This window comes from Xiphophorus hellerii, chromosome 16, assembly GCF_003331165.1.
Source record: "Xiphophorus hellerii strain 12219 chromosome 16, Xiphophorus_hellerii-4.1, whole genome shotgun sequence".
In the NCBI taxonomy this organism is placed as follows: domain Eukaryota; kingdom Metazoa; phylum Chordata; class Actinopteri; order Cyprinodontiformes; family Poeciliidae; genus Xiphophorus; species Xiphophorus hellerii.
Window position 1 is genome coordinate 4,585,738 of NC_045687.1, and position 17,690 is coordinate 4,603,427.

Below are 17,690 nucleotides of genomic sequence, written 5' to 3' on the forward strand. Positions count from 1 at the left end.
AAGTTAGTTTTGTCTTAATCCAAGTGTAAAAAGAAATTTGCAGTAGAAACTAGATCAAAACTACTGGGTAAGATTTTGTTTTTTTGCAGTGCAGGAAGTGGCCTTTAATTCACATATCATGTTAACTCACTTTATTTGAGGCGTTTCTGTGTATCTCCTTGACACTGAAACCCGCCTGAAGGGCAAATACAATCCCTGCACATATTATACTCATATTTACTGAAACTATTCTCATATATGTTGCATATGTCAGCAGAAAGAAAAAAAAAAAACACGATCCATCTGTCAGAATGATGCATATTAATACAAACACAGATAAAACATCTCCAGGAAAGAAAGTATTTTATTGTTAGCATTGGTCAGAGCTAAATCTGCAAACATTTCCTAAGCAAAAAAATAATAGAAACATCAAAAAAAAAGCTAAACAAGGGTAGAAAATACATCAAAGTGTGTTAGAAAGGAAAGGAGACAAAGTAGGAGGCATGAATCACACGGTGACCTTGGTGAGGGACAGAGGCGGCGCTCCAATCTCGATAGCGCCTGTCAGCGTGTTTCGGTCCAAAGCCAGGACTGACGTGTCTCCATCTTCCTAACGCCAACATCCTCTCCTCCAGAACTAAAACAATTAATAAATCAGAGAGCGAGCTCTGCTGCTCTACTCATCATCCGCTGTCTGGCCCAACTCTACAAAAACTGGCTGCCGCTTTCTGAGCAGGAACCCCGGTATGTAGGGCAAAGGTCGCGTTAGCTTCCACGCCTTTAACAGAGACCTGCCTGTCTTCAACTCGTCTGCAAGATGAGAGCCTGGTCCGGACGCTTCGTCCTCACAAAACCTGCAGTTTTAAAATCAGGATTACAGCCACCAAATAAAAATTTTTTTTCCCAGAGTTCTGACTATAAACTCACAATTCCGACGTTTTTCTCAGAATCCAGAGTTTCTCAGATTTTTTTTCACCTCAGAATTCAAACTTATTTCGGAATTTTGACTTTCAAAATATTTTTTTCGAAATAATTTTTTCTCTCAAAATTTTTACTCATGTCAGATAAGTAAGAATTTATCTGAGATAAATTCTCTGAACTCTGATGTTAATCTCAGATTTCTGGAATTTTTGTTCCTCTGAATTTTTTCCTCAGAATTCAAATTCTTATTTTTTCCCCCTCACATTTCTGACTTTAATTTCAGAATTCCTACTTTTTATCTCAAAATTCCTACTTTTTTAAAATCAGAATTCTCAGATTTATTTTCCTCAGATTTTTTTTCCTCCCAATTCTGACCTTTTATTAGAATTCTGACTTGTTCTAACTTTTTTCCCCTCAAAATTTTAATTTTAATTTCAAGATTCCAACTTTTATTTCAAAATTCTCACTTTTTAAATTCAGAATTCTGATACTAATATCACAATTTTGAAATTTCTTTCCCCAGAATTGTTTTCTCAGAATTCTGACTTTAATCTCAGAATTTTAATTCCGTCAATCATGTCAAAATCCAAATAAAAAACCCAAACATTTTTAGCTGTACGTTAATTATGATGTTAGTGTATGAAAATAATCTCTTATCCATTTCTTCCTTGTTATAGAATTTGTAAACCTGCACTTTATATGCACTGAAAACCTGTACCAAAATTACTTGGTAGATTTCTAAGAAATTTAAAGACTAAATTTTCCTGATGTTGCAAAAACAATTTAAACAAATCTAATTCTGAGGAGGGGAAAAGTCAGAATTGTTTTGCTCCCCTTCCCAGTGGCACTAATCTTCTTCTGTACAAGGACGCTTGACTTATTATTTCTAACTCTTTTGACTAATTAAAAGGCACTGATCTTTTTATTCACAGAGAAATACTGTTAGGAGTCACCCTGCTTGAGACATTGCAAACTTAATTAGAAAAAAGTGAAGAAACTCAATTATCAATCCAAGATGCATAACTTTGCCTGGGCTACAAATTATTAGAGAGTAAAACTCAAATTAATCTGATTAAACCTCAGCTTGTTAGATGTCTAACAGAACAACATGCAGATATTCAGGACTTTAAACAAGAGACGTGGATGAAACTCCTGAAGGAAATAAAAAAATAGCACCAGGCAAATGTAAAAGCAAACCGCTGGGATTCAGCTGTCGTTCTGTCGAAAGATGCTGTGACATAAACTCATCTCCCGTTTCTCACCTAAAATCCAGTTTCAGTGTTTACAAACCAAGAGCTCCCTCCTGCCCACCACGTTTCACATACACGTAGCCACACGTCAACCTCCACAACGCTACAAATTGGATCAACACAATCTACATTTCAAGGCCTCTTCTATGACAGATTACTGGAATCAATGCAAATAAAATCTAATTTTTCAGCCACAATACAGTTTTACATCTTAGTAGAATCGGTTACATGACTGCATCGACTTAAAAATGGAAATTTTAGTCTGAAAGTAATTGTAAGCGTGCTAAACTGATTAGAAAGCACTTCATAATGGAGGCACCTTTGAGGTTTAAACTGAAAATAAAGGAATATTTCATTCAGAAAGATCTTAATGTGTTCAAGGACATAACGGAGAAATTCTTTGCAATTCAAGGAAGGTCTTTGTGTTCAGTGGTTGACTCCTTAATGATCTGAAAAGGGAAAAAAACACAGATTTAGTGTTTAAAAACAGCAAAAAGTAACACTTGGCTCAACACTGCCACCTGGAGGGAAAACATGAGCGGTGCAGCGCTCCTACCTCCCCGTCTCTGGTCTCCACAGTTCGGACCAGGATGCTTCGCTTCACATGAGCCTCTGGAGTTTTAGTGTCCAAATTAGTTTCTAACCAGAAAACAGATATAAAAAAAACCATTTAGGATCTCTGGAGAATGCAAGAAAATCTAAAAAATATTTCACTTCCTACTAAGCTTTATAATAAACACTAAATATTTAAGACTGACTGGATTGAGTATATCTAAATATTTTTAAACCTTTAAACTGCCCATACTATTTTTTTAATTTATGGACCTGTTCTTATATTTATTAAACGACTGACTGAAAAGCCAGGCAAAAAACAATAGGAAGCTGTTTTTCAGAGTAAATTAGTATTAAGGAATTTGTGTAATGTGTCACTTCAAACATTTATTATTATAAATAAATTTTTTATTCCAGTTTATTTTACTGTTTTATGACTTTAAATGTAAAAATTATAATATTTTAATCACACTAGATAATACAAATATTTTGTTATTCTGTTTTTAATTAACATAATTGGTAAGTTATTCCTGTTTACACTCTGCCAAAGTAACCTACATTTATTTATTTAATTTTATTTTATGACTTTAAATGGCAAATGAAGAATCTTTAATGTGCCACTGTACATTTCTATTAAAACTAACGTAGCTAAAATATGTTCTTATTTCAGTTTATTTTTACAACTTTGTGATTTTAAATTTAAAAAAATATATATATTCTAAATTTCTCACTGCACATTTTCACCACCAAACTATCCAATAAGTTTAAGTTTATTTTGTTTTTAATGATCTTAACTGGCAAAAAAAAAAAAAATCTCTCTTTATATTCCTACAATCAACAAAGAAGCTAACATTCATTTTTATTTCAGTTTATTTGCATGGCATTAAATTTAAATATTTTTTTTTGTTTTCATTACTTTAAATGGCAATAATAATAATCCTATGTTAGACATTTAGCCTTGACTCCTGCTTCTGACTCATTACAAACATAAATAATGAACATATTTTACTGAAGGTTTCTACTTTCTACTCTCACAATGAAATAAAATTTCCCCTCTTCCAACCAAAAACATTTTATTATAAGAAAATATTATTGCTGCATCAGATTCTGACCTCTAAACTGCAGGTTGGAAAAGCTCTGAACTGGAATGGTGATCCTGATGGCAAAAAGAAGAAAAACATGTTTTTGTTTCACTGTTTTTGTGGCAAAAGGCCAAATATGTCCAGTTTTCAAAGCTGCGTGTCACCTGCTCTCCTCTCCTTCCAGCAGTTTCCTGTAGGTGGCGATCTCGATGTCCAGAGCCAGTTTGACATTGAGGAGGTCCTGGTACTCCTGCAGATGCCGGGCCATCTCCTCCTTCAGGGCCTGGATCTCCTCCTCCAGGCGGCTCACCGTGTCCTGGTACCCGGCAGCCTCCATGGCGCTGCGGTCCTCCAGCTCCCGCAGCTGGCGCTCCAGAGACTCGTTCTGGAGGACGAGGAGATTCGGCTCATCAGCAGCTTCACCGCAAAAAACGCCAATAATCTGGTTTCTACTGCAGATAACTACTACATGTGAAGTAAGACAAATGTCTTATTTAAGACTTAAAAGTACTTAAAAGTAACTTAAGTTAAAAGTAACTTAAAAGTTACTTTTAAATTACTGAAACTATCCAATAACTTAAAAGTAACTTTCAACAAACTTAAGTTATTTAAAACTTAAGTTACTTTTAACTGACCTAACTTTTAAGTAACTTCAAAGTTAAAAGTAACTTTGAAGTTACTTAACAGTGACTTAACTTACTAACTAACTAACTAACTTAAAAGTCAAGTTACTTTAAAGTTATTTTTAAGTAACCTAAATATAACAAGTTACTTTTCAGTACCTTAAGAAATTTAAAACCAAGTTACTTTAAGTTAACTTAAAAGTTAAGATGGTTAAAATAAACTTTTCATTAATTTAAAAGTAACTTAAATGTAACAAGTTAGTAAAGTTTTTAAATTACTTTTAAGAAAAAAGTAACTTTCAACTAACTAAAGCAATTTAAAAGTAACTCTAGTTACTTTTAACCAACTTAAAAACAACAAGTTAACTAACTTAAGTAACTTAAAAATTAAAAGTAACTTTTAAGTTACTTAGAAATTACTTTTAACTAACTCGAAAGTAACTTTTCAGCTAGATATATTTCCACTGGCAGATTATTTCAGTTACAGCTAGTAATCTTTAATCAATGTTAAGGAATTATTGACTTAAAACAAGCTCTGATATCTCGCTGAAAACGTACTTTTAAGTTATATTTGTCTTACTTCAAGAGTACTAAAACATTTGCAATAGAAACTAGATGAAAATTACTTGGTAAAATTTTGTGTTTTTGCAGTAAACTTTATTCTGCGTTGATAGATTACAGATTAAAAGAATGAAACTGATTCCCAGTCAAATACTATGTTGAAAGATTGTCCATAAAATGCCCCTTTTGTCTGATTTCTAGTGCAAATACCTTAGTTGTGTCCTACTTCAAGTGTTACATCTTACAAGCAGCTTTTTGACAACAAATGGTTTGTTTTAAGTCATTAATCTCTTCTTATTGATGAAAAATACAACTTTCACTCATAAATAACTTATAAATAATCTGCCAGTGGAATTAAAATTTGGTTGCTAGGCAACGGGCTTGGCCTGGCTGGGGTTGCTAGGCAACGGCGCCAGTGGAACATGCACATTTTGAAATTATTGACATAAAACAAGCTCATATACTGTGTTGAAAAGTTACCCGTAAGTTTGTTTAGTCTTATTTATTATTTCAGTTTTAGTCCCTCGTCTGAACAGGCGTAGCTGGTTATTCTTTAATGTAAACGCTGGACACTTTTCACGCAGCTTTTCCTGAGATCGGCAGAACTTACGGTGCCTCTGAGAGCGTCCAAGTCGCAGGTCAGAGCCTGAACCTGACGCCGATATTCGTTGGCGTCCTGCTTCGCTTGGCGCAGGGCCTCCGCATTTCGATTGGCTGCGTCTGTCAGGTCAGCAAACTGGGAGAAAAACCCAAACAGTCGAACAGCGCTACATCTTTTCACATTTTCCTCAACATGATGTCACTAGCTAGGCGTTCTGATGACATGAAATATTTATTGAACTAAATGCTGATAAAAAATAATCTTCCCTATTGGCTTTAAAAAAATAAGGTAACTATTTGCATAATTTATTTATGTTTATCAAGCAAGCCTGTTTGTTTAAAGTATTTTAGCTGATTGCTACAAAAGTAAAGTTATACAAAACTGAATTTTGTATAACTTATTCATCATTTTTATGAGGTAAATACAATGTGCAAGTACACTGTAAAATCTTAAGTTAACTAAATAAATCTGAGTATGTTGTAATTAAGCTTTTTTAACTGACTAGAAACTGCTTAAATAAAAAGGAAATAGTTGATTGAAACAACTCAGTGCTCCTGCTTTTTATTCGTTTTTCTGCTCAAACTTTGACAGAAAATATGGAAAGCAGTTATAGTTCGTTCACTTTTTTCAGTAAAAACAAACACAGTCGTATGCAAGGCTGAACTGTCAGGCATGAAAATGAGCATTTAACTCACTCATGGTGCACTTTCATGTAATTGCTAACAACTAGCCAGTAAGTAATGACAATGTCTTGTATCTTGAACTAAATATATTTGTGTAAAGACACCAACTGGAATTTGTATTGTTGATTTCATAGATTCAGTTGTATAAAATCTACTTCAGCGCAGAATGATGTTTTTCAGTGCAGAGGTGAGTCTTCTGACCTTGGATCGGTACCACTCCTCGGTTTCATGCATGTTGGACGTGGCCATGTTCTCATACTGAACTCTGATGTCCCTCAGAGCCGCAGTCAAATCCGGTTTGGACACGTCCAGATCGACATGGACCTGCTGGGCCACAAGCTGGTCCTGCAGCTCACGCAGCTCCTGGAGGAAAGGAAGGAAGGGAGGGAAGGAAAGGAAGGGAGGGAGGGAGGGAAGGAAGGAAAGGAAAGAGGGAGGGAAGTTAAGAAAGGAAGGGTGGAGGGAGGAAGGGAAGGAGGGAAGGAAGGAAGAAAGGGAGGAAGGAAAGGAGGGAGGGAAGGAAAGAAAGGAGGGGTGGAGGGAGGAAGGGAAGGAGGGAAGGAAGGAAGGAAGGGAGGACGGGAAAGAAGGTGAGGAAGGAAGGGAAGGAGGGAAGGAAGGAAGAAAGGGAGGAAAGGAAGGAAGAGAAAGAGGGAGGGAAGGAAAGAAAAGAAGGGTGGAGGGAGGAAAGGATGGAGGGAGGGAAGGAGGGGAGGAAGGAAGGGAAGGAGGCAAGAAGGAAGGAAGGAAGGAAGGAAGCAAGGAAGGAAGGAAGGAAGGAGTTATAACTGTCAGCCATTATCATCCTGGTTTCTTGCTGGTCTTAATCTCGATTCTCGCCTCCTCGTGGATTTTCTTCAGGAAGTTGATCTCGTCCTGCAGAGCTTCAATCTTCCTCTCCAGCTGGACTCGACTGAGAGCCGCTTCGTCCACATCCTTCACAAAGATCGACAAACGACAAGACGGCCTCAGATTACAGATTCAGACACCTGAACATGTGGATTACCTGAAATGTGTAGTTTCAGGGACGCAGCCGTACCTGTCTGAAAGTGTTCAAACTGTTTTCTGCTTCCTGATGCAGAGTCATCTCATCTTGAAGTCTGTCAAAAAAATAAAACACAAAACTGAAATTTATGACACGGCTGTAAAAATAAGCGTAGTTTCTTTTCATTAATAATTACTTAATTTATATTTGTCTATTTGATTTTCCTTTTGTTTTATACATAAACTAAAATTTGGCACCATTTTTTAATGTGGAAATAGACGTTTTTTATGTGGTTTAAAAATATAACATGAGTCTAAATTTGTTAAATAAATTTTTTTTAACCACTGGCAAAGTTCAACAAAAACAAAACAAAAAAAAACAACAAAAAAAAAGTAAATTTCCATTCAAAACTTTAGTGATTAAACTAAAGTAGAACTAAACTCAAATTAAATTAAACTCAAATTTTTAGAATAATTTCAGAAAATTTATACAGATATTTTTTTCTGAGTTTCAAATGTCAAAATGTTCAGCAATTGAAACTTAAAAAAACTTTTTTTCTTTTTTTTAAAAGAAATTTATGAAATGAATGAATGCTCTTAAAGGGCTGGTTGTGCCAGGGTGTTTTTTTTTTTGTTTTTTTTGCAATGATGACGGACTACAGTACAATCTGACATCAAAATTACAAAAAGTATCATGAAATCCTGGAGGGACTAAAAAGACATTGAATAATATGTAATTTTAAGAATGAATTAATATTTTAATGGGTTTTATCAATACATCCTGGCACAACCGGCCCTTTAAGAGGATTCCTGATCTTTAATTGGCCCAAAACGAAAATGAGTTTGACAGAGCTGCTCTAAATGATCAACCCGGCATGTTTTAGTCAGAGAAACGTGATTTTTGTCCTGCATGTGGATAATTTTTAAATAGGTTTGAAATATTTTGATTAGACTTTCAATTGGCATTTTTTCCTGCTGCAGAGGAATAACAGGACTCAGCTGAATGAGCAGCTCATGCATCATTGCACTTTCACTCTAATCTAACACCCAGAGGCCTTTCCCACGGGATGGACTACACACACACCCACACACACACACCCCCGCACACACACACACACACACCCCGACAGACCTGAACTGGGACGGACAACACCCCACGATCCATCTGTCGCACGCAGACAGACCCGGACTCACTGAGGCTTTGCATAACATCTGTACAGCTTCATGCAGAGCAGCACAGAAGTCAGTGGGAACCTGGAAAGTGACCTTTGACCCTCAGAGCACTAATCTTTCACAGGACGAGCAGCTGCGCGGTCAGAGGGCAGGGAGCAGATCTTCCCACCCTCAGACTTTCAATCAGCACTTAAATTGTTGAGTCCAGCGACGCATGTTATTATTACCAGAGCTGGATAGTAACAAGTTACATTTACTTGAGTAACTTTTTTTTTTTTTACGTAGTCTTTTTATGCTTTACTTTTTACTTTTACTTGAGTAATTTTATTTTTCAGTATCTCTTCTCTTACTTGAGTAAAATTTCTGGATTTTCTACCCACTCAATGAAAAACAAACATGTTTTAACCAAAAATCCACCAGACACAGACACATACCTGCAGTTTCTGTTAAAGTTTAATACGTTTTTTTTATTTAAAGAAACTGATTTCAAAATTTCCACTAAATTTATATCTTGATCCATCTGATTATGTAATTTTTAAATATTAAATGATTGATAACTTGAGTAACTGATACTTTTTTTTTAACCCTAAGTTGAGTAATTTCTTTGATGGCTACTGCTTACTTTTACTTTAATATATTTATGTTGAGGTGCTGCTTCTCTTACTTGAGTAAAGTTTTTGGGTACTCCACCCTTCTGTGCTTTGGAGAAGTGAAATACGCCCAGCGAGGCGATGTTCATGAATTAATTTGTTTATGAAAAACGAGAGGAAAAGCGAGCAGCTACCTCCCTTTGTGAGGAGCCACCATTGTGCAGCCGCTCATTCCTCCACAGCCTCTCAAAAGCGGCGAGGGGTTCAGTCAGGATCAAGTTTAGAAAAAGGGAGCAGAGCTCCCGCTGCACGTGTTGGTGTGCATTCCAGCGAATCGCAAGGAAAACCACATCTCCATTTAAATGAACGGGTAAACACAGCTTACCTTTATTTGTGCAAAAATTATTTAAAACTCTATTTTGCAAAGTAAAACCTTGTAAGTTTTCATTCCAATACGCTACATTTAAGTAGTTTAGAGGAAGTGCTGAAGCAGAGATGCATCTAAAAAATACAAAACAAAAAACACCTGAAAGTCAAGAGTTTGATACAGGCACAAAGTGTTCATACTATTGGAACTTTTCCAAATTGTTGAAATTTGGAAAAGTTCAACAATTGCTGCAATTCTCTTTGAAAACTAGCAACCAATTTTATTTCACCTGCATGGAAAATTTCACTATAATAGCGACTGCAGGCTAAATATAAACACAGTTTTTTAAGAAAATTTACATTTTTAGGAAATCCCTATCAGATACGTTTGTCTTATTTATAGGGACTAAAAGATGATTTAACTGTGAACAAAATTGCTTTAATATTCCTAATAATTAATGTCCAGCACCTGAGGCTTGGTCCATTTTTTCCTCATCATTTATTTACTCTCCTGGTTGTTAATGCATTTGGGTCATTAAGGCGCAACTCATCCCTTTATTTTCATTGTGCAACAAAATTTAAACAATCAGTTGGTAGCAACTGTCAATGTGACTTTGGCAGCTTAACTGTGATAAACAGTTGTAGGCCAACAACATGCTGGCTAATTCATTCTCAAAAATACTTTATTGATCGGAAAGGTACGTTAAACATTGTTGTAACTCACCAATTCAGATTCTTCAGAGTTATTGTAGATAGTGATGGCTGTTGGCAAAAGAAATCTCCTGTAGCAGTCTGTGTTACAGTGAATATGAAGAAGCCTCTCACTGAAGACGCTCTGTTTTCCCACGACGGCCTCATAAGGAGGACGGTCGGGGTTGTCCGTAATTTTCTTGATTTTATGAAGAATTCATGTTTGCGTCGTCAACTCCAGAGGTAATGCCGGGTAACCATGGCAACCAGTGACAGTTTGAAGGCAGTCCACCATGTTTAAAAACCAAATAATCTCTCAATAGTAATCTCTCTAACTGTGGTCCGTGGGCGCCCCCTGGTGGTCGGCAACATACTGCATGTAAATGACTCTTTACTGTGACGTTATCGCAAAGTGCGACGCTACAGCTAGCTTAGCAAAGGATTGTGTTTAAAAATAATGATGGATTAAACCCGGGTCACTCAAAAGAAAAACTGAAAATACTGATTGAAAGGAAACAGCAGGATTTCTTATATGATCGGAGGAAGTCAAGTAAATCCTGCTGAGAGTTTTGATGTGTTGTTCACAAACAATTTGATTCTTTTGAACGGCTCTAAGCCGTGAACTAGTCTCAGTTGGTGAGAACTGTTCTTTGCTTTTTACAACTTGGCTTGATTATAATACTCTTCTCACATATCAATAGCTATTACTAATATTTAATTAAAAATGATGAAATTAAATTAATTAAAAAACAGAAATAAAATTGATAAAAATGGATTTGGATAGAAGAGGATTTTTGTTTCTGGCAAAGCAACTCAAGTCTATTTTTCCATTTGTTGAGCTTCTAAATTACAAATAGCCCTAAATGTTATTAATGCAGACAACACTTAACTTTTCTTTTTATTTTCATGTGTTTGAGATTATTGGAGAGCTTAGAATCCACACTGTCAGAATCTGGAAATAGCTCAAAATGAGTCGATGTGTTTATGGCCATTAACATTTACCAAACAGCCTTTGTCATTAGGATGAACAAAGTGAGTTAAGAGCCTCATATTTTCTTTTCAGGTTGTTTGTATATATCAAGCTAAGTGGTTCTCAGCCTGAAAAGGTTTAATAAACACTGCTCTGTAGCCTAGTCAGTGTTTCTCGACTGCCACATAAACTCTCTCTTAGGCAGTCAAAGTGACTGCGCTCAGTCTTTAAATGCATACAAGTCATTGAACATAGCAACCGTGTCTGGATACACTCCTCCCACTGGAGTCCCACCCTCCATCGCCTTACCTTTGCTTCAACATGGCCAGATCGGCAGCCAGGTTGTCCCTCTCGACCTCCAATCGGGCCTTCCCGTTGGTGAGCCCATCCACCTGCCGCCGAAGCTCCCTGAGCTCATCCTGGTAGATGTCTCCCAGGCGGCTGGGCTCCTTCACCTTCAGCTGGTTCAGCTCCGCCACCAACATCTTGTTCTGCTGCTCCAGCAAGCGCACCTTCTCTATGTAGCTGGCAAAGCGGTCGTTCAGGCCCATCATCTCCATCTTCTCATTGGTGCGTATTTCTTTGTAGTGGGCCTTCATCAGGGAGTCGGCGGAGAAGTCCAGCCGGTCGCCGGGGCTCCCCAGCAGCAGGGCCGTGCTGGCAGAGCCCAGGGAGAGCCTGGAAATGGGGCTGGAGAGGGTGATGGACCGCGGGGTGCCATGCCAGGAGAGGCGGTTGGAAGACAGGCTACCGATTCTGGCGCCCGAGCCGCCCTGAGGCCCAAAACGTTTCCTGTACGAGGACTGGACCCTCTGGCTCTCCATGCTGGGGGAATAAACTCACCCGGTGCACAAGCAGGGGTTTTATAGAGGGAGCAACCCCCCTTTGGGCCACAGGGTGGGGCGGGCAGTGAATGGAACAAAAAGAGGAAAGCGAAGGGCTGGTTTACTCGACACTCAGAAAGCTGTGCGCCAGGGATTGTCCGTGCTCGTCCACTCAACTACAAATGTCTCCGGCATTTTTTTTTTCTTCGTCCTCTCCCCCTTTTCCTCCCTCTGACTCACTCACTCTTTCAGTCCTACGTTCACCCCCTTTTTGCCCAACTCGCTTTCTTTCTGCTCCAAGCGAATGAAAAGGAATTTGTGTGACAGGCCCTGGCCACAAATCCAACCTGACCACACATGCGCTCTTCAAAACACAGAGACACAGAAAGGGACTTTGATTAAACAAGGGGAGAGGGTGTTGGAGAGACATCATAACTATCTAAAAATACAAAAACAATGATTTACAAACAAGATAAAGACAACAACTGGAAAAGTGCCTTTTAGAAGCACAAACTGTCACATGACAGACAAACTTCAGTCTTTTTATTTGGATTTTATGGGATAAACCTGGACAAAGTGGTGTATCAATGTAAAATAGAGGTGAAAATCTGTATGGCATGTAATAGATAGTTCGCACAAGTCTGAACCGGAAGTAGGCAAGTGCAGAGCAAAGCATAGTGGACCCATGGATTCAAGACCAACAAAAAGAAAATATATGGACACTCTTGATCAATGTGTGAGAGAAAGATATATATATATATATATATATATATATATATATATAACGGCTGCTGTCGGGATCGACCTGAATGAGACGGAGAATGAAAATATTTCAGACGATGTGGACACGCTGCCTCCAATCTCATACTCCGATATAGTTAAGTACTTAATAAATACAAAGAGAGCGTACAACATGGAGGAGCTTCACCTGAAAACTATGAATGCATATAATCAATGTCTGATTGTAAATAACGTACGAACTCTTCATGTGAATAACAGGCTCTGGTGACTGGCGGCGTAATGTAGGCCACATGTCCGGATTAGCTGTCAGCTAAAAGCTACATTAGCTAAGCTAATTTTGCTGGTTCGGCGGTTAGTACTACAGTAAATATCCCTGATGGTATTACACAGAGGTGGGAAGAGTACTCAAAAATTGTTAAAGCAATAGTTGTAATGTACTTGTAGTGTTTATAAGTTAGACAGAAGTGAGACGAGCGCTGGTTCTAAGCTCGTGATTTGTTTATTGTTGTCATAGCAACTCCATGCCAACGAGCATGGCTGTCCGTTACAAAGTTCCCAGAAGTGTGACGTCACATGAAAACTATGCTTAACATTCAACCCTTTACTCAGATCCTCGTAAATAAAAGCCTGTGCAAACAACTAGATGTAGAAGTTACTTAGCTTTTAAATAGAATTAACTGATTTAATGAAATGTCAGTAAAAAACTCAACGATATCAACAAAATAAAAATAGACAGATCCACTTGATTCTAAACTCTTCACTGCTCAGTCTGGGCTTTCTCCCATTGAAGTGGATTAGTCTGGTAGAATGTCAACCGGGCCAATCAACGAACAGAAGCTGTGAAAGTTGATGTTGATTTTCTGTCGGGTGAAATTAAAAACCAGAGTTCTGCATACGAAGCAAAGCGTAGTGCAAGGGATCGATTCTTATCAGGCAACTGGAGGTAAAGCTAGCAGGTTTTATAGTTGATGCGTTGAACGACACACTTAGCAAAGTCCAGACCTAAATCCAAACTTAAAATCTGTTGCAAACCTTAGAAATCGCTGTTCAGAGATTCTACTGACTCCAATTCAGCTTGAGCCGACGTGCGCAACTGGAAGTAAAAAACAAAGACTAAGATTTTTATTGGAGTTTCCAATCTAACCAACCATCTTGGTGGAACATATTTTATATTCAGGCAGAGAGAGAAAGCAGCAGGTTTTTAAGTGTCTGGTCTTTGTGTGTGAAGTTCAGGTTATTAGACGTCCTGATGGATGGCGAAGTGCAGCGTAAGGAGGAAAGGTTCGCAGAGTGCAAACTCAATCTGAGCTTCAGATTGACGAACTGAGGCTGCGTTACGAGCCGCTGCTCTCCCACTGCCTTGGCAACCACAGGGCTCAGCTCTTCTGCAAATCTTCTCCTTTCGGCTTTTTCTTCCATAGGACAATTTAGAGATAAGATTAAATCGCTAATGTCCCTCAACACAAAAACAGAAAATTAAACACAGGAAATGTTGGTGAAAACAGAGAGTGCTGCAGTTTATCAGATGGTTAAAAGAACCAACATGTCTTCTTCATTCAAGTTGGTCTTTTCTTTCTCTCTTTCAATGAACGCCATAAATATTTGTTAGTTCCCAAAGATCATACCAGTTAAAATTAAATAATAATTTTTGATAATTTCTTTCCTCTTTCAATAAATGGGATTAGTAAAGAGGATAAATTTTAATTACATTGGGTCCAAATATGCAAAAGATTCCAAAGATTGTTGAAGTTCAAATTAAATGATAACTGTGGATAATTTATTTTTCTTTCGATAATTGCCATTAGGAAAAGTGGTTACATTTTCACTGTTCTGGGTCTAAATAAGCAAAATAAGTTTCCAAAGTTCATCCAAGTTAAAATTAATTAGTAATTTCATTCTCTTTAAATAAATGTCATTAGGAAAAGTTGCTAAATTCTTATGACATTTTGTTTAAATATACAAAATAAGTTTCCTAAGATCATATAGATTAAATTTTAACGATAATTGGTCATTTCTTTCTTTCTTTCTTTCAATAAATGCCATTAAAAAAAGAGGCTAAATTCTTTTTGCATTTTAACAAAATACACAAAATAAGTTTGCAAATTTCATATAAATTAAATTAAAATGGTAGCTCTTGATGCTTCTGAGGAATTTCCTGCACAATAATAATAAAAACAATAAATCCTGCATGGTTATATTTGCATAAACTGCTGTTTTGCTACCAGCAGCAGGGCAACAAAAAGGATTTCTTTGGGTCATAAAGTTACTGCCATTGTTTCTGGGAGCCAGTGAATAAAGCCTCCTTTCATTTTACTATCTGGCCTGGAGCGTTGATGCTGTAGAAGAAAAACAGCACAGTGTCTTGAATCCCAATTGGTTTCTGTTAATAGAGGTTAAACAAGATGGCACAGTAAGTCTGGCAGAGATTTGTTGACTTAAAAGGCTTCATCTCCAAGGATTAACGGCGCCGTTGCATCATCTCGCTGACACTAATTGTTTCGGCTCAGTGGATTTTTCAGACAATCGCCGCTGTTGCCTTAGATTTGGTCACTGAGGTAATTTCTCCTGATTATTAAGCATCCAAACAGAGTGTTCGTACAGTCTGGAGCTTCCCTGCTTCCTGGAAGATGGAGTCGCAAAGAGGGACAAACAGCTGACTGATGTTTTCGTTTTAGGGCCTGATCTCCTCTGGACGAACTGCAAAAAGAGGCGGAATAGCAGAGCTAATCTGAAGCCTGGACGACACCACCACCTTTTAACTTGGACCGTTCTGGCATTTTAAACTAAAATAACCACATCGACTCTCTGAAAGCTGCACTTCAACTTCATTGTTGTCTGAACGTACATGACCTCATACCAAACCGAATCCTGGCCTAGAGAACCGGCTCAGGTCCACTCTCCCCAATATACCAAAGCAACAAATTAAAAAATCTGCCAGATGGCGTATTTAGAAGAAATTATCTTTTTAGCTGGACAATAAAATAAAACAGCCGTTATTTTCCCATAGAATAGAGAATGAATTAATGCTGAACTGATAGAATGGATACATTTATAATTGAAGTCTGTTATTATTTTTATTTATATTTGTTTATAATTTAGTTTCAATATTACTGAAAATGTTTGCGTAATTTTATTATTTATTTATGTCTTTTTGTAATGTTGAAACGGTTGTTTTGAATTTTGGGTTTAATTTATAATATAAAAAATATTACATTTGACATTTAATATGTAAAAAATAATGTAAAATGTACATTTAATACATTTTACTTTTAATATTTTAATATGTACATTTTGATAGTCTGTACATTAAATGTACAGCAACAAAATCCAGTGATTTTATTTTTTGGAGCAGTTAGAGAGTCTAAAGGCTGCTGGGAGGAAGGATCTGCGACAACGCTTCTTTGTGCATTTAGGATGCAGCACGATCAAAACACACACATATGATTTCATATTATATATATTAAAATGGGTTTAATGGGTTTCCTCTAAGGTTTGAGGTCATAGTTCAGGTATTATTTGGGCTTTAAAGATGCTATTCAGCTGCTCCAAGTTTTAAAAAAAAACTATACCTTGTTGCCATGGTTACGCATCATAACTCTCAAAAAGTAGAACAGCATCCAAAATTGCCCAAAACATTAAATGCCTCAACCAAAGAAATATGAACAAATTGAGCTTTAAAGATGCCAATCAAATGCGCCCAACTGTAAGAACAATACCCTGTTGCCACGGTTACGCATGTCAACAATCAAAAAGTAGAAAAGTACAAAGCTGCATTTACAGCATAAAAAAAAAAAAAAAATCAGACATTAAATGCTTCAACCAAAGAAAATGTGAACAAGTCTTCAAAACGAACTAATCCAAACCGTAGCAGAGCTACGCTGAAGCAGAAGGCGTGACATCGAAGGCCTGATATAAAAAGCAAGCGGGTTTAACTGGATCGGACGGGCCAGCTGCATGACTCAGCACCAGCAGGTCCAAACAGGGCGCAGCCACAAAGAGGCTGTAGAGAGCCCGGTTGGGCCCAAAGCTCCAGTCTGCCTGTCAGCAGGAATGTGCTGCTCAGACAGACCGGCATACCGGACCCCGGCATCACAACAGGATTCAGCCGCAAACTACAGCTGGAAGGCTGCATGAAACGAAATTCAACAGAATATGATTTAAAAAATTAAAAGGCCAGTTATTTTATCATTTATATACATACTGTAGTTCCCACTAGTCTGCAAGCGCCTTATTAGTAGGCTAGCGCAGCACAATGCATAGAAAACCAGCAAAAAGAAAATTTGTGAAAACTCTTTAACCAACGTGCAAGAGAAAGATTCATGAACAAAATGGCTGCTGTCGGGATCGACCCGAATGAGACGGAAAAGGAAAATACAGCTCTGGAGAAAATTAAGAGACCATTTAAAATGATCAGTTTCTCTGATTTTACTCTTAACAGGTTTATGTTTTAGTAAAATGAACATTGTTCTTTAAAAAACTACTGAGAACATGTCTCCGAAATTACAAGAAAAGATTTAGCATTTATCTGGTCAAAGTAACAAAAAAAATGCAGAGCTTTCAGACTTCAAACAATGCAGAGAAAACAGGTTCATATCACTTAGAAACAACAATATTATTGTTTTAACTCTGGAGAAAAGGAGAACAAAACAACCCTGCAGGGATAACGACACGGACGGCTCTGTGGGTTTGGATGAACACTTCAAGGTTCTGATGCATTAATTTGATCTTTACTGAGAAATAAACAATCATAATCGATACATTTGAACAGGTTCTGATTAAGCTTATTTTCCAGATTAAACAGTACTTTAAAATAAATAAATAAATAAAAGCCTTTAAACAAACACATATGTTTCATTAAGTCACATTTTTGAATTTAATATTCTAATCTTAAATGCGGTTTTTTTATTGCTATAAGTAATCACTGTGCTGCTGAAATTGATTCATTTTTCAGCTATATTCTCATTTATTGAATACGACCATTTTTGATAGCCACAGTAAAACAAAATAATAAATTTATTTTTAGTAATTATTTACATTTTTGACCAGTTGTACCTCATTAAACCATTTCACACATAGGAACTTGTATATGGAAATTAAAAT

The 17,690-nt window shown here is 37.1% G+C and overlaps 1 protein-coding gene across 1 annotated transcript; it reads right to left on the reverse strand.

Moving 5' to 3' along the window:
• Positions 1 to 325: 325 nt before the first annotated feature.
• Positions 326 to 11,883, reverse strand: gfap (glial fibrillary acidic protein). Its single transcript, XM_032587032.1, has 9 exons — positions 11,335 to 11,883; positions 7,292 to 7,352; positions 7,093 to 7,188; positions 6,454 to 6,615; positions 5,579 to 5,704; positions 3,949 to 4,169; positions 3,815 to 3,858; positions 2,707 to 2,789; positions 326 to 2,599 (listed from the first exon to the last, which is right to left on the reverse strand). Exons 1-9 carry the CDS (start codon positions 11,847 to 11,849, stop codon positions 2,558 to 2,560), a joined length of 1,350 nt encoding a protein of 449 aa, XP_032442923.1. The 5' UTR covers positions 11,850 to 11,883; the 3' UTR covers positions 326 to 2,557.
• Positions 11,884 to 17,690: the final 5,807 nt, after the last annotated feature.

What these genes read in the sequence shown, in the direction of transcription:
- gfap (XM_032587032.1), bottom strand. Translation starts at nt 11,849, where the DNA reads ATGGAGAGCCAGAGGGTCCAGTCCTCGTACAGGAAACGTTTTGGGCCT. An exon ending in GTTTGAACACTTTCAGACAG is followed by an intron (nt 7,189 to 7,291) that starts GTACGGCTGCGT and finishes ATCTTTGTGAAG; the next exon opens with GATGTGGACGAAGCGGCTCT. An exon ending in TGAAGAAAATCCACGAGGAG is followed by an intron (nt 6,616 to 7,092) that starts GCGAGAATCGAG and finishes CCTTTCCTCCAG; the next exon opens with GAGCTGCGTGAGCTGCAGGA.